Source organism: Chiloscyllium punctatum, chromosome 14 (assembly GCF_047496795.1).
Source record: "Chiloscyllium punctatum isolate Juve2018m chromosome 14, sChiPun1.3, whole genome shotgun sequence".
Taxonomy (NCBI): Eukaryota; Metazoa; Chordata; class Chondrichthyes; order Orectolobiformes; family Hemiscylliidae; genus Chiloscyllium; species Chiloscyllium punctatum.
The window spans coordinates 39,230,247-39,253,841 of NC_092752.1; the positions used below are offsets into that span (position 1 = coordinate 39,230,247).

At 37.3% G+C, this 23,595-nt stretch overlaps 1 protein-coding gene across 7 annotated transcripts in view; it reads right to left on the reverse strand.

Annotated features, from left to right (window-relative positions):
- kiaa1109 (KIAA1109 ortholog) overlaps positions 1 to 23,595 on the reverse strand; it is a 427,165-nt gene that overhangs the window by 149,394 nt on the left and 254,176 nt on the right. For all 7 annotated transcript variants that reach the window (XM_072584210.1, XM_072584207.1, XM_072584208.1 and 4 more), the window contains exons 38-43: positions 14,299 to 14,449; positions 12,249 to 12,401; positions 10,215 to 10,455; positions 6,798 to 6,943; positions 3,848 to 4,067; positions 1,337 to 1,495 (exon numbers count right to left, since the gene is read on the reverse strand). In XM_072584210.1, coding sequence (XP_072440311.1) covers positions 1,337 to 1,495; positions 3,848 to 4,067; positions 6,798 to 6,943; positions 10,215 to 10,455; positions 12,249 to 12,401; positions 14,299 to 14,449 — 1,070 coding nt within the window. The remainder of the gene's footprint in view (positions 1 to 1,336; positions 1,496 to 3,847; positions 4,068 to 6,797; positions 6,944 to 10,214; positions 10,456 to 12,248; positions 12,402 to 14,298; positions 14,450 to 23,595) is intronic.

Genomic DNA, 23,595 nt, shown 5'->3' on the forward strand with positions numbered 1-23,595 from the left:
TTAGCACATAATCAGAAAAATCCAACAGCCAGGTATTTCATGACATGTTGAAGAGATGAATTCAGTAATTTTTAAAAAATGACAAAACATAAGCAGTGCTGCCTTCTCTTGGCTGACCTCTCACCTTGCACCCACCTTCATCTACCTATTGCATTCTCAGTTACCTTCCCCTCCCATTTATCTCTCAGTCCTCTGGCCCACAAGCCTCATTCCTGATGAAGGACTTGTGCCCGAAACATCGATTCTCCTGCTCCTCGGATGCTGCCTGACCTGCTGTGCTTTTCCAGCACCACATTCTCGACTCTGATCTCCAGCATCAGCAGTCCTCACTTTCTCCTGCCTTCTCTAGGACTATGGCAAACTTTGAGGAAGAATGCAGGACAATTTAAAAATATGCAGACTTGGTGCTAAACGTTAAACGTAATTTTACGTGGATAAATACCAGTTGGGAAAAACAGAAAAATGATGTAGACAGTAGAAAATAAGCAACCTAGGTCAAAGAACAAAGAAATCCAAGGATGCAAGTGAATAAATTATTAGCAACATCATAAGTCTGCAAAGCACTTAAAATGCCATAGCTCAGAAATTAACTTGTGTGTGTACAGGATTCAAAAGTGATAAAGATATGTAAAACTGTACAGGACCCTAATCATGCCAAACCTCAACAAAACATGCACTGCTCTAATTGAGCTATTATAAAAAGGATGGAGAAACTATATGAAAGCAGAATAGAGATTTACAAGAATGGAAATAGCACAGAGAAACTACAGCTGTTAGAAAAGATGGAACAGAATTTTGTCTGGAAAAAAGAAAATAATGAGGAAACCCAATGGAGGTCCATAAACTTATGCAAGTTGCCACTTGTTGCAGAACATTAAACTAAGGGCCATCACTTCAAGGTAGTTATTAATAAATCAAATCTAGAAATCAAGGTACGTTATTTTACCTAGAATGTGATTAAAATGTAGAACACATTATTACAGGAGGTGGCTACAGCTAATGTGTATGGATAATAAACTAACAGTCAATATAGTATATATGGTCCTTTTCAGCACTGTATATTCTATGTATTTCATTAATAAAAACAAGAAAAAAATCACACACATTGGGTAATATATCTGTTATATACTAACTTAAAGAAACGAGACCAATATTCAATCCTAGCCAACTGACTCCTGCAAATAATTCTTGTTAGAACCACTGGGCTCTTGGAGCATTCAGTTCCATTGCTATAATCAATAGTCATTCATAGTAGAAGAAAACAAACAGTGCCATTCAATGCACTGGCCTCCAGATACAGAGTTTCTTTCCATTTTGTACACGTTCTTCAGTTTACCTGTTGGAAGGCTGTTATGTCCAGATCTAGGAACTGGCGACTCTTGAGTAATACTTCCTCGGTTACTCACAGCATTTGACATCCAATTATAAAAACTAACTGATGATGGCTCAGATAGTAGAGGGTGTTCTGATAACATCTCTGCAGCGACAGTATTTCCTGTTTTTTTTGCAAAATGAAGGAAGAATGATATCCATGGTTGAAGTTAAGACTGTAAACAGAAATCTGTTGAAACTTCTGAAATGTGTTATCTACCTATGTGACACAACAGTAACATAATCCCTTTGAATACAAAACAACTTTTGACAGAGAAATTGTACATTCACAGAAGTTTCAATTTTAATACAGTGGAAATTGCTTATTAACAGTTATTTGTCAAATAAACTGCAACATAAAATTTAGCTATTTGTTTTCTGAACTAATTAATACAATTTAACAACAGTTATTGTTATCATGATGATTCGTATTTATATAATGTCTCAAACGTATTAAAAGGTTCAAAGCCTTCATTAAAGTGTTATCAAACAGAGTTTGACACTAACAAAAAGAAATATTAAGCATGTAATCAAAGTCACAGATTCTAAAGAGCAACTTAAAGTCAGGAAGAGAGGCATCTTTCAAAAGTTGTTAGAAAAGTGCAATGTAGAGGCAACACTTATGGTTTACTATTTACTGAATTTTAATTCATAAAATTAGCCTATTTATAAGAAAATCCTGAGGTAACATTAAATCTGAAGTAATATAAGGTTTATATGTTTACATGAAGTCAATCTTCTATTACTGAAAGATAGCCACCAGAACTTATTCAAGATCTTAAATCCTTCACACAGATTCTATTGTCACTAAATTACCTGACAATATACAATCTCAACTGTTTACCTTGACTAAAGGTAATTCAACTGCTTTTGAAATACTGAGACAATTTCTAAACAGATCCAACCACCAATAGAACACAGTCTTAACAATTTATATATCAGGCTCAAAAAACTTTGTAAATGCTGATATTTTTAAGAGGTGATATGCTAAATTTCCATTCAAATGTCAAAAGAAAAAAAAATCATCCTATCCTAAGTTATAAAGTATCGCCATTCCTGCATAATACTGAATGGGAAGCATTCCAATGAAGGAACAATAATTTAAGCAAAACAGCATTATATCAATTAGTTTTAAAGACATGAAGTATGATTGACCACCCCTCTGCTGGACAAACCCAAACACTTTTGTTTCCTATCTCCCGTGATTCGACCGGTTTGAAGTTTGCACTGTTAAAACATGCAACAACAGCAATTCAACAGGATTTCCCTGAAAATGTTTTCTCATTCTAAAATGGAACTGGGCTACTTACACAGTCACAACCACAGAATATCAATATTCCATTTCGGTTTGAGAGGAGAGTTTAATTGTGGATGGAACTAGGGATTCAAACTGGTAAAAGATAAAGATTCTAACTAAGAAGGAAGTTCTATATCTTGTATCCTCCTCTTATTTCTGCATTTATCACGAGGATGTGTTTTCACATAAGATTTTGGGAAGTATGATATAAAGTTCCATGTCTTGTGGAAAGTATTTCAATTCTGGTAGATGGAAGCAACTTTGCAACCTCTGTAGTCTTCCAATATTATTTTAGCAAAGGAAGCGTCCCCCTTTTCGAATAGCCACTTGGTACTACAGAACGTGGTACAGCTAATGAAAGGACAAATTTTATTGAAGGTCTTGCACTTACAGAACAATTTGCAATAAATATCAAACAGTTTTCTGTACAAGAAGAGAGATTGGCAAATAGTCTTTTGGAAAAATAAAATGTTTTGGAAGCCAGCATGAAGGATGGAGTAGCTTGAGATTTAAAAATTTAGTACTGTTAATAGCTAGTAAGCAAGAGATTGCAGCATAAACAAGCAGACATCTTTTGGCCAGGATCCACTGGAAGGCAGACTGCGTGGGGAAGAACAGGCAGTCCCAGTGAACTGCACCAACATTCACTTCATATCAGTCAGGCCCGTTTTCGCAATTTTTTACTTCATGCTTGCTAAATAGTCACGTAGAGATTTTCCCATGTTTGTGTAATAAGACGACTGTATTTTGAATCACTTGTTGGAGTTGTTACCTACAATGTGAATAGATACTTTTTCTTGCATGCAAGGGAAGATTAAGATCGGTTTGCACAAAGGAATCATTTGACTGACTGTTGTTTTGGATCGGTAAAAGACTTTAACAGACTCTTACCAACTTACTAAGCATTTATCAAATTGAGTCTGGCAGTATCACCATATCCTTTGCTTTTATTTGAAATCTAAAAATCTATCTTGAGTATACTCAATGACTAAATCTTCAAAGCATTGTAGGGTAGAGAATTCGAAGATTCGCCATTCTCCAAGGAAAGAAGTTTTTCCTCATCAAATAGCATTAGGTTGCTCAAGGGAAAACAAAGAAAATATGTTTTAGTAATCCAGATGCCTTGTCACAAAGACATCAACCGCCGAAGTGGACTTATGCAAATAATGTGAGTTGTACCTGGCCGTGAAAGTGAACTGCTTTTAATTCCTGATGCACCACGTTGTGGAGTTCCTTCAAGGAGATTGTGAAGACTAGGGAAGCTCCCAGTCAGGTAGCTCAGTAGACTTTCCTTTCTCGGACTGTCTCTTGTTGGTAATCCTGCACGACTTACATGGGCTGGTGAATCTGCTACTGTATCACCGCTGGTGTAGCTGAGGGACTGGTAAGGGTGGACACCCTGCAAAGAAAACAAGAAGTCGTCTCAATATTTTGAGTCTGTTATGGACCAGACCCCTTAAAATATATTTAGGAGGTGGTACTGTGGGAGGTGTTATGTTCCAGATACAGTTTGATAGGATAGCTACTTGACGTTAAGCAAACACCATTCTTAAAATACAAAAGAAAGAGGAATTTCGAAAAACAACTCTATTGGAAAACTTAACAGAATAATAGAATATTTTGCTACTAAACAGTAACTGAGCCTATATAGTAACGACCCAGGCACACATCCTTGGCATAAGGCAAATTCAGAAAACAGAATTGTCTCACATGCAACTCCAGCAACCTGGAAGGAGAAGTATCCAGAGAAAACTTAGAGACAGAGTGTAGCAGCCAGGAGAGATTCATTACCTTCCAATAGTGCTAAGACTCCGGAGACAACAGCTGTTGGAAAAACTAAAAATCCTGTTCTGTGAGACCTCAACCTCATCCATTCAGACTGCCTCTCTTGCTCCAACTTGAAAGATAAAACCCACAGCCTTCACAAGTGTTCACTCTAGTGATTTTGGTGGATTGCTCGGCTCCTCTACCTTAAAATCTTTCATCAAACAATAGAACAGCCAAAATAACCTCAAAGCCACAGCATTGTCACAAGTGCCTAAGGATTTAAATCAAACTGTCAACTTCAGTTTTTACGTCGGAAAGCTCAATTTCCAAAAAGCATGAATTTTACAGTCAGTTGTAAAATGATGATATGGAGTTGCCAGTGTTGGACTGGAGTGGACAAAGTTAAAAATCACAACACCTGGTTATATTATTGGTTTATTTGGAAGTACTAGCTTTCGGAGTGCTGCTTCTTCATCAGGTAGCTGTGGAGCAGAGTCATAAGACACAGAATTCATCACAAAATGAACTTCACCATGAAGCTGTAGAGCCCGGACTCTTGGCAGCAGTGGGACCTCCTGGTGGTGGTACGTCCAGAGTCTAGATGTTTGGTGGTGGTGCCTGGAACGGAGACACCTGGCAGCAGAAGGTCCGGAACTTGGACTTTGCCAGTGTCAGGCGGCAGCAGAGCCAGGTCTCCTGGGCCATCAGCGTCATTTTTGCTGTTCCTGCAGTGGGACTCTTCAAGGCCCAGAACACCTTCCAGTGACCCTGCAGAAGCCTAACAGCCATGCTTGAGATCCAATTTGAGCAGAAGATTAACTCTCATTCTATAATTTCTTATTATACTTTTCGTAGCTCAAAATAGTGCCAGATTGTGATGACAAAACACTTTGCACTGTATCTTCAAGATATATATGACAATAAAATAATTTTAAAACAAAATAAAGGAAGGTGCTGACAACGATCTAGTAATCTGTGATATGGTTTACCTCTTTCCTGATGGCAATTTAAATCTGATGTCAGATCAAATGAATGCCTTTACAGTGATGCCAGCATGCAAGCGAGCAGCCAATTACATTAAAGAATAGAACAAGCAAGGAAATAAATTCCACTTAATACCTTTGACTTTGAATTAATACACCCAGCTAGTGAAACAAATGATTCTGATTGGATTAATGTACAAATAAGAGAATAAATTTAGATAAATGTTTAAATTTTTTTCAATAAGCACGAATTGGATAGTCCTCAAATATAAAGTCAGTTTTTTAGGGGCAATGATTTTGTCTAGCAGTAACTTTGAAAGTAGTGTGCTGTACTAGTGTGCAATTACACGTCATTCAAAAAAGGTGCAAGTCTTTCAAGACTTCTTACAGTAAAACTAATACCAAAGCGTTGAAGTGCATGTTAATTCATAACATTTCCCATTGTCTGCAATCTGGGTGCCTCAGCTCTCTGGAGATGTATACAACCACAGCAATTTTTGGATTTCACCCCATTCATGTTAATTTCAAAGACTGCTTCTAGTTTCACTGGAGTAACCATGGCAAATGCTGATTGTTTTGTCACTATCATTTCAGCAAAATCAGTGTTAATATTTCTACAGTCATTGCAGCCCATAACATTTTCAAATAAGTCTTATTACACGCAGTGTAAGAATGGTTATGTTGCTCATGAGATGTATGATCAATTTATAGATTATGTATTATATTGCTTAAGCATTAGTATTGATCCCTAATAACTAATCCTTACAGCATTGTATAACGCTGCACCATTGTATATTGCAACAATTTCTTTTGGTCAGAAGTAGAACATTTAAATGTGAGAACCAGAGAACTGTGGACTAAAGGCAGGTTAGTTGTGAGATATTTAAAAAAAGGAAATCTTGCTTTTCTTCAAATTTAGTGCCTTCCATTTATAATCTAACTTCTAAGAGTGGAAGAAAGCCTTCCAATCGAGACAAAATACCTGCAACCAAAATCAATTTGCAAACTGCAGATTTGTCCTTGATTCTTAACCTAATTGTAGTCTTATAATGTATGAATGACAGAAAATTAGGAAAATAATAGAAAATGTTCAAAATTAGTGTACAGGTGCAATTATCAAATTGTATGCAGAACTTCAAAATAATAAATGCAGACTATTTCTCATTTATTAAGCAGCACTGAAACACTATTTTAGACAGCTTTTATAATATATTAGCTATTGGTAAGGTACAGTATTCCAATCTGATGAAAATATTCACAATGCGTCTGTAAAATTGCAGGCAAATAATTTAAGAGGTCATCACAAGTCACAACAGATAAATAAATCTATGGTATCCACATACAAGTTATGATTTCATAAGTGTTTTGTTTTCACCTACTTTTATTTTAAGTGTGGATTCGTGTGCATGAGCATTTGTTTTGGATAACTTTCTCATGATGTCAGAGCCGGTTACTGGTCCAGAGGAAATTCCACCCGCTGTTGGACGACTACTCTCTAAGAGCATGGTGTGTTCACTTACTGTGGCTACAATAAAGGACAAGAATCAATGATAAAACATTCAATTTAAAAAGTGTAACTATCCAACATACATCAAGTTAAATGGTCAGGCTATAATGAAAAATAGAGGCATTTTATTTGCAAACATGCATTTTATTCTCTGAGCACTGACGTTTTTTACTCTGATACGACAACAAAAACACTAATCCTGACAATATTGTAGAACTCTGCGCCACTGTATATTGCAACAATTTCTTTTAATCAGAAGTAAAACATTTAAATGGGATAGTAACTATCTGAGAACTAGAGAACTGTAGACTAAAAGCAGGTTGGTTGAGAGATATTAAACAAAAACATACAAATCTTGCTTTCCTCCAAATGTAATTAACTACTAGGAGCAGGAACGGCTGAAACCTTTGCGTTTTCTCGGCTGAGTTAAAGTTGCACTGAGCTTTTGGAAAGTTTTTCACTGCAAGGCCTAATGAATTCTTTCACCATATCTCATCAAATATACGACATAAATTACCTACCATGCACCTACAGCACCTGTCAGGCCCAATTCTGGCCCCACTATGTCATGAGCTAGTTGCAGAACAACCTACCACTCAACGTATACCCCAGACCTCACCAGAACACCTTGTACCCAGGCCATCTTTACAAATCCATGGTGCATTGCCCATCTGGAGCTGCTATACATGGTATTTTACACTTGTCCTGAAAGTGGAGAAAAGTGAGGACTGCAGATGCTGGAGATCAGAGCTGAAAATGTGTTGCTGGAAAAGCGCAGCAGGTCAGGCAGCATCCAAGGAACAGGAGAATCGACGTTTTGGGCATCAGCCCTTCTTCAGGAATTCTTGAAGAAGGGCTGATTCCCGAAACGTCGATTCTCCTGTTCCTTGGATGCTGCCTGACCTGCTGCGCTTTTCCAGCAACACATTTTCAGCACTTGTCCTGAAAGTGTCTGCTTTTCAGGCAGAAATCCAGACCGCACACTGGATGGAATGATACAGAGGTGCGATTTTCTCTTTCCCACGACTAGAAGAGGAGGCCAAGATACCAGACCATGTCAGCCTGATCAAAGATTGGAACCTAGGTTAGAACAGTCTGTACATTTTTTATGCTTTCCTCCTCATCTTAGCACATCAGGCATAGTAGCCATTCAGCCCATTGAGTCTGTTCCATCTTTTAATGAGATCGTGGCTAATCTGATTATCCTCAACTCAACTTTTCTACCTTTTGTCCATAACCCTCATTCCTTTACTGATTAAAAATCTATCTCAGTCAGAATGTTTGTAAGAATGTCCAGCACTGTAGTCAGCATAAGTACCAACATCTTTTCTCTGATACCTCAAACTCACTATCTCTGCTACTGTACCCACTTCCCACCAAGGTTACATTACTCTCACCAGCTTTAAACCTATGTTAGCCCGACTGCTCTTTTAAGACTTAGTTGGAATCACAATACATTCAGGATTCAAACCTCCACTCCAGAACTTGAGGCAGTATATTTCTTACAATGTAGGACTGAGGGAGGACTGCACTATTGGAGATGCTGTCTTTCAGATGAAACACTAAACAGCAACTCGATGTCTGGTCAGGGGGAGATAAAGATCCTGTGGTACTATTTCAAAGAACAGGAAAGTTATCCCTCATGCAACAGTTTAAAAACTAAATATCTGCCATTACCGCACTGCTGTTTGTGTGAATTTGTTACATGAAATTAGTTGTTGCATTTCCTACATTCCAGTAGCAACTACAACTTAATTGGCCACTTCTGGAGACCTGACGGCTAGGAAAATTATTTTAAACTTCAAGTTTCATCCACACGTTCTCCTTTTCCTTATAAGTCTTTTAGAATATAAAGGTCTGAACTGTACTCAATATTTTAAAGTTTGATCTCCTCAGTTATTTCTAAATAGAACAGCTTATTTCAGTTTCCAGTCCAATATCTTTGAAATCTAACCCAATGTGGAACTTCAAAACTTACTTCTGATCCTATCTGCAAATATCTTAGTTGAGTCTATTCCAATAGTTTAGAGTTATTTTCTATTCTAATAAATGTCTAAACTCACATTCATTTAAAATAATATACTATTCATCAAAGTATCAATTAGGAACACAGGTACTCAAAGGTTGTTGATTATTGCTAGATGGCTATTTTATTTCAAAGGAATACATGATGGTGAAAGATGCACCCACTTGCATGTCAAATTATGATATTTCATGACAATATGACCAACCTCAAACCCTCAGGTTGGGTCATTAAGTATATTCACAGTTGAGACAGACAAAACTTTCAGTGAAAGGAACCAAAGACTTTGGGAAAAAGGCAGAAATGTTGAGTTGAGGATAATCAGAGCAGCTATGATCTTATTGAAAGTGAACCTCGATGGACTAAATGGTTCTTAGGCCTGATGTACTAAGATGGGAAGAAAGCATAAAAAAATTTAAGGCAGGGAATTGGTCTTGCATCTGCTGTCCACACATCAGTCATGCTGTCTGAGTGCCCATCTAAGGAAGAGGGACCTCTAAGTTTATATCAGGTACCTGCAGTATAAGTGTCGATAATTAACAGCTTTTCTTTCCATAGATACAGTCTAATTTGCTGAGTATTTCCAGAACTTCTTGTTTTTAATTTCAGATTTCTAGCATCCACAAAACTTTGCTTTTGTGTTAAAGGGCAGGTGATTTAAATAGTTGTCACAGTTTTCTTGGGCTTAGGAAAGAAGTAGCAAAGGGTTGCTTTGAACTGCTGGCTTTGGAAGGTAAACATACTTTGACAGTATTTTCTATGTGGTTAGAACAGCAGGAATACTGTAGGCTCGCCAAGGAAGTTTGCAGCTTTGTCTTGCCAATCTCTCTCTATTCCTAGTAGACCTCTTAACACTGGTCCCGATCTCATGCATTCTTCTCTTTTGGAATGAAGTCTTTCTCTGTCCCTACTTCAGCACGCAGGTTCTTCTCCCTCATTGCTCCTGATTATCAGTAATCATCCCAAGATTTTCTAGTGACGGCCTGTGGCCACTGCTATTCCTACGCATTTGTAAAACAAAATTAGATAAGTCATCCTATTGTGAAATTTGACTGGACCTCAGAGTCCCCAACCCTGCCTTTTGATCCTTCTCAGGGCTCAAATTTCTTCCTGCTCAACCACTTCCATTTTAATCTCTTGCCTTTCAATTACTAACCACTTGCCTGACCATTTGGATAAAAGAGTTTTTAGGAACACATTCTCTTCATCAATGGGAAATGGATTGTGAAAAGAGCATTTATTAGATCAAAATGCATTTCTGATTACCAGCATCAAATTCAAATTCTGCTCCGTCAGCACTTGTATCACTTTGGATGGCTCCTCCATTGTCCAAGCCACCAGCTTGACGATCAACATGTGATGCTGGTTGCAGTTTTGGAAGTTGCGCTGGTTTAAGTTGTAAACTAACTCCTTTGAAAGCTGGACTGACCACTATAAACTTCATCCACTGTCTTGCTAATGCCACCAAACCCTTCTTCAGAGTGACAAGGGCAGGAAGACCATTGTTCTGTAAAAAATAAACACAATTATTGTAATTATACACAGTTTTTATTTGAATTATGCATATAAATGGATCTTCCCTTGGTATTTTTAAAATCCCAATTCCAAGCCTTGGAGAGGGTGCAGAGGAGTTATTAGAATGGTACACAGAATAAAAAAATATTCTTTACCTGAAGAGACTAGACAAGCTTGGGCTTTTTATTTTGGAGCAAGGAAGGGATAAGAATAAATTTAACAGAGGTGTTTTAAATTAAGAGGAGTTTTGAAAAGATTAGTTGGGCAAAACTGTTTCACTAATCAGAGGGCAAAGATTTAAGATAGTTGATTTTAAATTAGCAAGTTTTATAATCTGAATAAATTACATGAAAATGCAGCCAAGCAAATTCAACAGTAATTTTTTAGAGAGGCCTGGACAAATACTTAAAGAGGAAGACAATCAAAAAACAATGAGGAAAGCACAGGGAGTGGCTCTAACTATTCTATTTATTTAACTAGCACATGGAAATAGACCATCTGTCTGACATCTGTGCAACACAATGGCACAATTCTATAATTGTTTACTTAATCCATTTTACTGAAAGGTTGCTTGTAAAAACTCGACCTATCTCACACACACACACACACACTTTAATCCACCTGTAGCAACCCCATTGTGGTCATTTCTGAGAACCCACAATGGGCACACGGTTAGAAAGCCCCTCCCACATTAACCTAATAGACCTGTATCCCCCAACCCTAAGCCTGCAAGGAAGCTCCAGGGCAAGCCAGGTGGCCTGCTCAATGTGGTATAGCATCTCCCCTGAACTGCTGACAGAATTGAAATTAATTGGATACATGCAATGGCTTGTATTAATATAGCAGCTTTCTTGTAATAAGTCATCCTAGGGTATATTACAATAGTAAAACAAAATATATCAAGTCATATTAGATCAGATGGCAAAATCATGGTTAAGAAAAACTTTAAAAGTGAAAAGGAAGATAGAGAGGCAGAGAGATGAAAGGAGGAAAATCCAGAACTTTGCGCCAAGACAAATGAAAGCACAGCCACCAACAGTGCAATAATTATGAATGAGAATAAACAAGTAGTAAGAACACAAGGAACACATTTCTTTGTTGGATGTTGGATTGAAGGAGATTACAGTGATATAGAGAGATGAGCCATGGAAGGATTTGAAAACAAGAATGAGCATGTTGAAGTTGAGATGCTGCTTGACTGGAATATTGTAGGTCAGTGAGAAAACAAGTGGTAAGGGAACAGAACTTGATTTTTTGACCTCATGTGTACAGAGGATAAAAGGTAGGAGAGCAGCCAAAAGTGTGATTTAAAAATCGCATCTAGAGACAATGAAAACATGCGTTAGAGTTTCAGCAGCAGCAGAACTGTAAATCAGTAGTCTTAGAGATGGCTAGAATGAGACGTCGGAAGCTTATCGTATGATCAAATGTGACACCAAGGTTGTCCAGAATTTGGCTTATAGAGCCGAAAAGAGGACATGCAGTATTATGATAAAAGAATAGAATGACTGGGTTTATTATTAGATGGCTTTCAACTGTTGAGTAGGCATAATGGGCCAATGATTCTTTTTTTCACATATTTCATGGATTAAGCCCATACTCATGGTAGCAAAAGAACAAAAGAACCACAAGGGTTCAGAAAGATCTAAGCACTGTCCATAAAGTTACTTTTGTTAATAAAATAAGTTCAATAACCAATAATAAGGGTATTTTGTAATTACTTAGTCAGGCAATTGCCACACGCTTAATGCTGAGTTACTCGTCACATATGTTGAAAATAATTACCATTGTGGCATCCTCAATGACAGAATAGTCAGCCTGCTGCAAGTACCGATGGAGTATATTGCACAATAAACAGGAAGGGTTTTCCTGTAGATACCGAGCTAATTTGGTCACTCTATTGTACTTGCTCTTCAATGGAAAGTGCACGCTCTTCCTCTGGAAGTAAATAAATCAATAAGGAAATAGAAGAATTAGGTGATCAGAGGAAATTAAGTATCCAAAACATTCCTAGATTGATAGTTTAATCAAGACTGGTGCCTATGCTCAATCTAATGGACAGCATTCTGTAGAATTTCCTTATCAAACAATAACACACAGTTTGATTTTTGCCATATCTCATCAGAAAAAAATGATATAGTGTGGTCATATTGAGTAACAAAATAATCTGCACAACAAACTTGGCTGCAAATAAGTCTAATCCTTGTTCAATGAAACACATGGAAATTTTACAATAAGTCACAATAAATTCTGTGGATGAAGAGATGATCGAAAGGGACACGGAGGTAACAGGAGATGCATTTCAATATGGAGAAATGAGAAGTCAGCCACACTGAATCTGAGAACGACAGATTCAAATATTTTCTAATGGTGATGCAGTAACAACTCACAAAGCTGTAACACAGACTAAAAAGCCAATGCTAATGAAATGCTGTCATTTGTCTGAAGGATACTGGAACTCAAAAGTCAGGAAATGATGCTTCAGTCACAAAGAGGCTGAATCAGATCCCATGTGAAGTGCAATGTCAAGTTTTGCTCATCGAAGTTGGGTAAAGTACAGAGCAGATTCATGAAAATATTATCCATCATAATCTTAGTTAATGCAGCAAAGTCAAAAATCACAATGCCGCCACTAAAAATAGAACAGTGAATTTCTAACTTTAACATGCTTTAGGAGCAGTTAACTGCCTTAAACCTTGATTCTATTTATACCTCAACAGTCTCGTTTTCCATCAGTTAGATGAGTCAAAGTAAATATCAATCCTTTATCCAACTGGCAGAAACAGACTTCAACTCATCAAGCTTGTTCCACCATTTAATATGATCATTGTTGACCTTGAGCTTCAAAATTACTTTCCTGCTTGTTCACCTATCTCCTCATTTTCCAAGAAACCAAATTCTGCCTCTTCGCCGTACAGGTATTCAATTTTGAAGCATCCACAGTCCTTAGAAGCAGAAAATTCCAGAGATTTACCACAATTTCAGTGAATACATGTCATCTCATTTTCTAAATTTTCACTTGTATCTAGTGCTTTGTCCAGCCAGCAAAAACAACCTTTCAGTATCTGTCCTGTTGATGCCCTTCATGTTCTAATGAAATCACCTCTCATCCTTCTAAGCTCCCAAGAGTGCAGAACCAATTTAGTCAACTTATCATAGGACAGCACTCTCATATCAGGAACAAATCTAGTGAACCACTGCAGTCTGTCTCTAATGCAAGGACAATTCCCTAAATGTAGACAGCAACATTGTGTACAGTAGTCCAGATATATTATCACCTAAGCCCTGTACAACTGAAGCAATACTTCTTTTTTCCTGGATTACAATTGTCTTGCATTAAAGGCCAGCAAGCTATTTGTTTTCCCACTTATTCACTTTACTTGCGAGCTACCTTTGGATTTCACATGCAAACACACCACAGTCTCTCTGAACATCAACACCAAGTTTCATACCTTTTAAAAAAGTGTTTACTCTGAAGACAAAAGTGAACAACTCCATATTTTCCCACATTACCCCATCTGCTATTTTGTTGCCCACTCACTTCACCTGTCCACATCTCTCTACAGCATGTGGGTCCTCCCTATAGTTTATATTTCCATCTGGTTTAATGTTGATTGAAAGCTTACATGCATTACCACCTACCACCAGTGATTAATATAGATTGTAAAAAGCAATCTACCAGTATATAAGAATATAACATTGCAACTAGCTTGTTTCAAAGAAGCACTCACGGTGTATTTTTGCCTATAATTAACCTGGACCAAGTTCAATGTCATGTTGAAGATGTAAATGAAAGTTACTTTATTTATTGAAGAAGAACACATCTTATTATTACCTCTAGAGCTTCTGTCATGATGCAGCCCATTACAGCACATACACGCAGGGTTCGTTCCATTTCCAATTTATTCAAGGAGGATTTCAGCTGATCAACTGGAATAAGCCAGGCACTAATAGCTGGAGTTGCTGTGCTTAAAAGGTTAAGCTGCCTGCAACAGAGTAATTTTTAAGACTCGTATCAGCCAAACCAGTTACATTTTCACTTTTATTACAGAATTTTATCATAAAAGGGGATGCTCGCTTATGGAATGATAGAGAGTCCAGATAATACATAGAAATTCGGTTGACTGACAAAATACATTCTAAGGTAAAGAAAAAGGACAAATTTTTAGTTATATATGAAAATTGCATCTACTTTGAGCAACATTGTGATTAAACATTTGCTCAAGCCTCTTATATAATTTATCAAAAAGAAATACCAGCATACCAACCCTTCTGCAGACCTGTTAAAATTATTCTGATTTGCAGTCAGATGTATTAGATTCAATTTTGCGCTTATTTGAATAAGCAGTACTTTCTAAGTAAATAGTGTAAGATCCAATGTGTTACTCACAAAACTCATACAAATTCAATAGTAATCAATAGCTATTTGCAATTCAATATTAGACAAAATGCAAATTTTATTCCATAGTCATAGTTAACAAACTGATAGAATGTGACCGTAAGTTTTCCATACAAGTGTCTAGTTATGTTTTTAGTAAGTACTTTGCGGTCACAGAAGCATAGAATCACTACAGTATGGAAGCAGGCCATTTGGTCCAACAAGTCCACCCTGAGCTTCTGAAGAGTAGCCCACCCAGCCCCATTTCTCTATTCTATTACTCTACTCGATTAATGCACCTAACCTACATATCTCTGAACACTATGGGCAATTTAGCACGGCCAATTCACTTAACCTGCACATCTCTGGATTTTGAACGAAACTGGAGCACCCGGAGGAAAGCCATGCAGACATGGGGAGAACGTGCAAACTCTCCACAGTTTCCAAGAGGTTGGAATCGAACCCAGGTCCTTGGCACTGTGAGGCAGCAGTGCCAATGACTGAGCCACCATACCACCCTGGTCTTCTATAAATATTTCATATGATTCAAGGGCTGAAGCATAAATGTAAAAATAACAGTAATTGCATTTCAATCTACAGTATGTTAGTTTGGAATCAGGACACTACATTGAAATGTCTACTACATTACCGCCAATCAATACATTCTATTTCTCTTACTTTTTGGAAATGGCATGCAAAGCAGGTGAGGATCAAGGGACTTGCCTGGCAATGTCAAAGTGTATCCCAGCTGACTAAATTGATCTGATCTTAGCTATTTAAATTTAGACAAAACGGTTCATACTTTTAATGGTCAGCTATGCCACTTACGTAAAAATGAAATAAAAACAGAATTCTAGCAAACATTAACAGCATGTCAGACAACATATCTGTGAGGAGGAAGTGCACAGCATTTCAGATACAGAACTCAGAATTGAAAGTGATTTAACTTTAACATAGAGAAGTATGGAGTAATTTTTTTTGGTCAGGAAATTGAGAACATGGAATAAAAAAAATTAAGTGTACAATTAAAAAGTGGGTACAGGGAAGAGACCTGGGGCGTATGTGCATAAAACATTGAAGGTGGCAGGACAAAGTGAAAAAGTTGCTTAAAAGATGTGCAGGATTATTGATTTTACAGCAACAAAGAGTGCAAAAACAAAGAAGTTTCAATGAACATGCATAAAACAACGATTCAGCCTCAGCTGCAATATTCATCTTAATTCTAGGCGTCATGAAAAAGGTGATACTTTAGAGTGCGTTAAAGATGTTTTAAAATTTGCAGGACCACAGGGAAAGTTTGAAGAAGTAGGATTAGCAGAGTTTCCCTAGTACAAAGCCAGAATGGACACAACATCTCAAATGGCTTCCTTCTGTCTTGTAACCACTCCATGATGACAGATGAGCAGCATTAAAAATAACACAAAAACTGAACACAAGAGTGAAGGAAATCCTCACACAAGGAAACAAAGAGAATGTCTTGCAAAGTTGTGAAATGCAGAGCAGGAAATGGTTAAATAACAGAATTTATATTAACAAGACAAAACAGAAATGAAAGGCATTTATGAAATAAAAGGCATAAAAAGTAGAGAGTAGGTAGAAAGGAAAGCACAAAAAAAGCTAACTGAACAAACAGGCCTTAGGATCCTAGGATTCTCAGGATTCAGACTACATCAAGGACACAAACCATTTCAGTCACATTCTTACTGAGTCCCTTCCAAAGCACTCATCTACTTTGTCCTCGAAGTCCTAAAAAGGCTTGGACAGATCCCATACACTTAACAATGCCAATAATAAAATAGTAAAAATAGAAATTGCTGGAAATGCTCAGGTGGTCTGGCAGCAACTGTGGAAAGAAGTCAGAGTTAACATTTCAGGTCGAGTGACCCTTCTTCAGAACAGAAATGGTAAATTAAGATTTATATTTATTAACATCAACTTTAAGGCTAGGCAACCATAATATGCCTCTTCGATATTACACATTTCCTGAGATTGTATTTTTTGGAACAGTATAACAAATGAAAGCATACAAAATTAGACAATATCAATTTACAGTAAAAAGAGAAAATGCTCGAAGTATTCAGTAGTTCTAGCAGCACCCCTAGAGTAAGAAATAGAGTTAAAGCTTCAAGCTGATGATCTTTCAATAAAGCTTAATTTAGGCTTCTGCCCACTACGGTATAAAAGGAATCATAGCAGAAAACAGAATGGAAGATAGCATCATGAGATCATGAGCAAAAGATATCATGAACAAATAGAAAAATAGAACGATATCCTTACAGGAAGCAGAGTGGTAAGAAGAATGATTCACACAGTTAAAGGAATCAGTGAGTTTGTCACATGTCATTAGGCACCCCACTTTCAATGGCAAGTTAACAAAGTTTTGGAAAGCAAGAATCAGATGGACAATATCAAGAAAGCAGAAACTGGAAGCTTTCAGCATAATTAATTATATTATAGACCTTGAAAAGAGGTGAACGTAGCATGAGTAGTTATCCATGTGAAGGAATAAGAAGAAATTAAATAAAATTAGAAGAAAATTCAACATACCAAGCAACAAAATTAAGACAGGCCATGATTGAATGCAGACAAGTTTAATTTGTGTTCAAGGGAAAACAAATGCAATGCAAAAAGATGATAGAGGATGCAAACATCAGGTGAAAAAGCATGCACAAAAAGAGAAAAAGGTACTGGAATAAGAGCAAATAAGAATGGTGAGCCAGAAATAGCACAAAACAGACCTTGCAGTTATTCAAGAGAAGGTTGAATGTATCTGTGTAGAACTAACACAGTACGGAGAGGAGAGACATTTCTGGAGAAGAAAAAAGAAGTACTTGTTCGGGAAATTATGGCTTTATATTCAGTGATGGGATCACAGTCCTTACACTAATATTCAGCCTCAGCAAGGCATCAGCTCTGCCATCAAACAGCAATTGAACCCCTTTGAGGAAAATTATTCCAAATATTATCAAAGATTTGGGATGAAACAAGTGCAATGCTTCTCAAGTTCCATATTTACCTTCTCAGAATGGATTGGTGACTGAAAAAGATGCTTGGTAGAACATTGGGATACTTTCCAATCTACATAATTGAAAGGAATCTGTTTGTTAATATTACATTGCACATGTGAGTGAGAGTCCCAAAGGCTGTGTTGCCTGCCTGATAGCAGACTTAAAGACAGCTCTGTAGAGCTGGGGAAGAACGTTGAAAGGGCGGAGAGGGATCTAGTCGTTGTTCTCCATGTTGGAACCTATGAAATTTATAGGACTAAAAAGGGGGTCCTGCTGCAAGGTTTTGAACAATTAGTGTTAATCTAAAAAGCAGAACCTCCAAAGGTGGGACTGCTACCTTTGCCATAGGCAAACTGGCACAGGGTTAAGTAAAGTCAAGGATGGCACAGTGGCTCAGCAGTTAGCACTGCTGCTTCACAGCACCAGGGACCTGGGTTCAATTCCACCCTTGGATGAATGTCTGTGTGGAGTTTGCACATTCTCCCCATATCTGCATGGGTTTCTTACAGGTGCTTCAGTTTCCTCCTACAATCCAAAGATGTGCACGTTAGGTGAATTGGCCATGCTAAATTGTCCATAGGGTCCCTCAATGTGCAAGTTAGATGGATTAGCCAAAGGAAATGCAGGGTTTCAGGGATTGAGTAGGAGTATGGGTCTGGTGGGATGCTCTTTGGAGGGGTAGTGTGGACCCAACGGGCCGAGTGGCCTGCTTCCACATTGTAGAGGTCCTATGATTCTACGAGTTAAATGCATAGCTCAAAGATTGGTGTGGAATAATTTCACCAGTACTGGGGTAGAAAGGAGCTATTCTGGTTGAACAAGCTTCTTCTGATGTGCACTGAGACCTGGTGAAATGAATAACTAGGCCTATGGAGAAGGCTTTAAACTAAAGACAGCAGGGCAGAAGTCAGAAGATGGGTAACTGAGTTAACAAATCAAAGGATACATGGGTGTATTGCAAGACAGCTTTTTAAATAACAAACCCTAGAGTGAGACAGGAAGGCATTAAGAATATAAAGACAGTAACAAATTGGGATGTAATGGGGGGGAAAATGGTCTAAAAAAGCAAAATTAATGGCTCTTTATTTAAATGTGTGTAGTATTTGGAACAAAATAAATAAATAGCACAAATTGAGGTTAATGGGTATGTTTCCTGAAGAAGGGCTTATGCCTGAAACGTCGATTCTCCTGCTCCTTGGATGCTGCCTGACCTGCTGCGCTTTTCCAGCAACACATTTTCAGCTCTGACCTTATAGCCATCATAAAGGCATGGTTAAATGGAGACCAAAGCTGGGAATTAAATATTCAAGGGTATGTGATGTTTGGAAAGACAGGCACAAAGGGAAAGGTGGTGGGCTAGCTTTGTTAAGATAGGGAGAAGTGATGAACTAGTATTGTCACTAGATTAACAATCCAGAGACACAGGTTCTGGGGACATGGGTTCAAAGCCCACATTGGCAGATGGTAAAACATTAATTTAATAAAAGTCTACAATTAGCAATCCAATGACAACCATGAAAACATTACTGATAGTCAGATTGGTCCACTAATGTCATTTCGGAAGGAAACTGCCATCCTTACTTCATCTGTCTTACATGTGACTCCAAACCCACAGCAATGTGGTCAACTCTTAACTGCTCTCTGGGCAATTAATGCTGACATAGCCAGCAGTGCTGAAATCCCACAAATGAGTTAAAAATACAATAAAAATCTCCAATCCTTTAGAAATACAGGTAAAAATTCCATTTACCTTCTTGATTACCTGCTGCACCTGCATCTAAATTCCTGCGTTTTATGCACAAGAACACCCAGATCCCTTTGCACTGCACATTTTTGGGCTCTCTTCCATTGAAATAATAGCCTGCCATTGATTCTTCTCAGCAGAGTGCATGAATGCTTATTTTCCTATATCAAACTCCATCTGTCAGATTTTTGCCTACTAATTCAAACTTTTTACATGCCTTTGCAGACTTCTTACATCCTCATAACAACATGCCCACCCACCTATTATTATACTATTAGCAAATTTGAATACATAACCGTCTGCCCCCTTCTTCAAGGCATAATACAGGTCATAAATAACTAATGTTCTAGGACTGATCCTTGTGGCACTCCACTTGTTACTTCTTTCCAAACTGAAAAAGATATATTAATCCCAACACTCTGTCTTCTGTGTGTTAACCAACCCTTGATCCATGTTAATAATTTTATCCCAATACCATGAGCTAATTTATGCAATGTACTTTTATGTGGCATCTTATCAAATGCCTTCAGTGAATTCAAATACACCACATCCGCACCTTTCTTAACTCTGCCTTTTATACCTTCAAAAAACTGCAGTAAATTTTTAATCGTGCATTCCTTTTCACAAAATCACATTGACATCCCTTGATTGAGTTAAGCTCTTCTAAATGTCCTGCTATTACTTCCTTATAACGGACTACAGCATTTTCCCAATGACAGAAGTTAGGCGATAATTTCCTGCTTTCTGTCTCTGAAAGTTTGTACTTTCAAATAAACTTGCTGGACTATAACCTGGTGCAGTGCGATTTTCAACTTTGTTCTTCCTTCTTAAACAAAGGTGTTATATTACATGTTTTCCAATCCACTGGAATCCAGATTGTCCTGGAATATTTCAACCAATGTCTCCATTATTTCTGTAGACACTTCCTTTAAAACGCTTGGATGCAGGCCACCAGATCCTGGCAACTTGTCTACCTTTAGCTTGTTAAATACTTTATTCCCCATGATAGAGACTATAACAAGATCTTTCCTCTTAGAACATCACTTAGCTGTCATCTTTGGAAAATTTATCTCATCCTCCACCATGAAGACCAAAGCAAAGTATTTAAGTTATGTGCCATTTTCCTAACCCATTATTAATTCCAGCTGCATCCTCCAAAGGATTGATACAAATAAACTCTCTTCCACACTCTTGTCAGGCAGAAGATTTAAAAGTTTGAATACACATACAAACAGATTAAAGAACGGCTTTTTCCCAGCTATTATTGAGACTTTTGAATGAACTACTTAAATATTCATGCTGATCTCTCTCGCTTTGCACCTTTCTTGTGGCTGGAACAGTCTGTTCTGCTACCTAATGCACTTTGTATGGTACTATCTGCCTGTAGAGCATGCAAAACACTATATTTCGGTACACGTGACAATAAATCAAATCAAACTTATGAACAAACCTCTCAATTTAGAGTAAACCTTTCTCTGCACCTTCCCTGTAGCTGTAATATTCTTCTGCATTCTGTTGTATTACCTTGATTTACTTATATAAGGTATGATTTGCATGGATAGCACAAAATAAACAATACTTTTCACTTTCACATGTGACAATAAAAATATCATATGTATTTCAGCTAATCTCTTTTTATATAACCATAGAAACTCTTACTGTTTTGGTTTTGTATTTGTCAATTTACATTTTTTTCCCCTTTTCTATAGCTTTTCAGTTATTCCAGCTGGTTCCTAAAAATTTGCAAGTCCTCCAGCCTACCACTGGTTTTTGCTGCTTTATATCCCTTCGTTTTTGATTGAGTACTCTCCTTGACCACCTTTGTTAGTCACAGTCATCTTTCTCATCGAGTTATTCATTTTGATTGGATTTATTCATAATGTAAGGTTTGTAGGTGCTTAACAGAATAGGTGCAGGCAAGTTGTTTCCCTTTGTGGGAGACTCAAGGATCAGACTCCAAAATCTCAGAGTAAGGGTTCACCTATTTAAGACAGAGATGAGGAGGAATTTCTTCTTTCAGTGGGTTGTGATTTTGTAGAATTCTTTACCACAGAGAGCTGTCAAGGCTCAATCTTTGCATATTAGCTAAAACAGACAGATCTTTAATCAATAAAGAAATCAAGGAGTTGAGGCAGGCAAGTGGAGTTCCTTACTTCACAACCACCTGATTAAGGAGCGGCGCTCTGAAAGCTAGTGCTTCCAATTAAACCTGTTGGATTATAACCTGGTGTTGTGTGATTTTTAACTTTGATTTTTTTTAATTGCATCTTTCTTCCAATGAAGAATTGTGCCTTATTTCACCCAAACTTCGCAAATCAACAGACAAAGTACACTGAATTTGCACAGGCCACCACATACTATGCTTGATTGGCAACACAAAAGATAAATGAAAGGAACCAGTGCTGGCTATCAGGATGATATTTCTTTCCTTCCATTGGAAATAACTGACTTTGACTCAGTGCTTCCCTGCAGCATTTGTTTGGAGACCGAGATGGATATTGTGCCCCTTTACTATATTGCACTAAATTGTAATGTTCCCACACAGTATCTGGATGATGAAATCAATTCAGGGGGAATGAGATACAAGTGAGCATCATAATGTGAAGATTGTTAGATTAATATAAAATTTATATTAATGCTATGGGATTTTGCATAATCCAAAATGGACAATGGAAAAAACTGTGGCTATAAGAACAGTTCCTTTTTTGAGGTATTTTTAATGTTGGAGTGGATTTCCTCAAAATCTAGGAACAGTAATTACTGTTTTATAAGCTGTTGCTTTGGTTTGGAACTTTGGGGGGGGAAAAATATCAAAACAACGACACTTTAAAAAAGGAGGAAGGGATTGACAAAGGTAATGACCACATGATAAGTGATTCAAATGGGGTAAGAAACTTACACTGCTGTTTGACACCGCAATGAATCTGCACAGCTGCTGCCTGTGCTGTTGATTTTCAAGTATCTGTGATATGGGAGATTGTCTAAGAAAAACTAACAAACAGTAAAATTCACAGTTGACCTATGTGGGAGAGCTCACAGCAGGGGAGCAGCTAAGTGGCTTTTTTTTGATTATATGTTTTACTGAAATACAATTACAACAACATTTAAAAGGCATTGGGATGGGTATATGAATATGAAGGGTTTAGAGCGATATGGGCCAAATGCTGGCAAATGAAACTAGATTTATCTCGGATATCTGGTCAACATGAATGAGTTGGACCAAAGGGTCTGTTGCTGTGCTGTACATCTCTATAACTAGTATACTCTATATTCAAATGCAATTAAATCTATGTCAACAAAGACTGTTTTTAAACCTGACTAAATGCAAAACTTAATTATTGAAACCGTTTTACACCAAATAATACGTCATTTCTATTTATGGCATAATTTTTTTTAGCAGAATGCACATCATATTATAAATATTTCACAGCTTCGAATTGAACACCGTAACAAAATTGATATCACCAAAATATGTCACCTATCTCAGTATTACTGGTCTTAATTAAGCTTTATTCACTCCAACATTACTCATCAGCAAATATATACTGAGCCACTTATAATTAGCTGTTCAATTGTTAGAAGTACAGTATTCAGCTACATCAGAAAAATAAAGGATAATTAAATTTATATGTTTAAAGACAAAGAAATAGATAACCTTCTTGTTAAGGGATTAAAAGGTTATTAGGAGTTGGCAGGAATGCAGATGAGTTTATAATCAAATCAATCATGATTTTATTTATTGGCAGAGCAATCTTGAGGGTTAGTTCATATGCGGCAAATGGGGTATAATATGAAAAAATGTTGTCTATTATGGCAGGAAAAAGAAAATTAAAGCATACTATCTAAATCATGAGTGACTGCAGTTCATGGAGATGTAGAAGGATTTAGTTGCCCTTGCGTATGAATCACAAATGTTTGGCATGCAGGTACAGCAAATAATGAGGAAAGCTAATAGAATGTTATCATTTATTGCAAGAGGAATTGAATGCAAAAAAAAAGAGA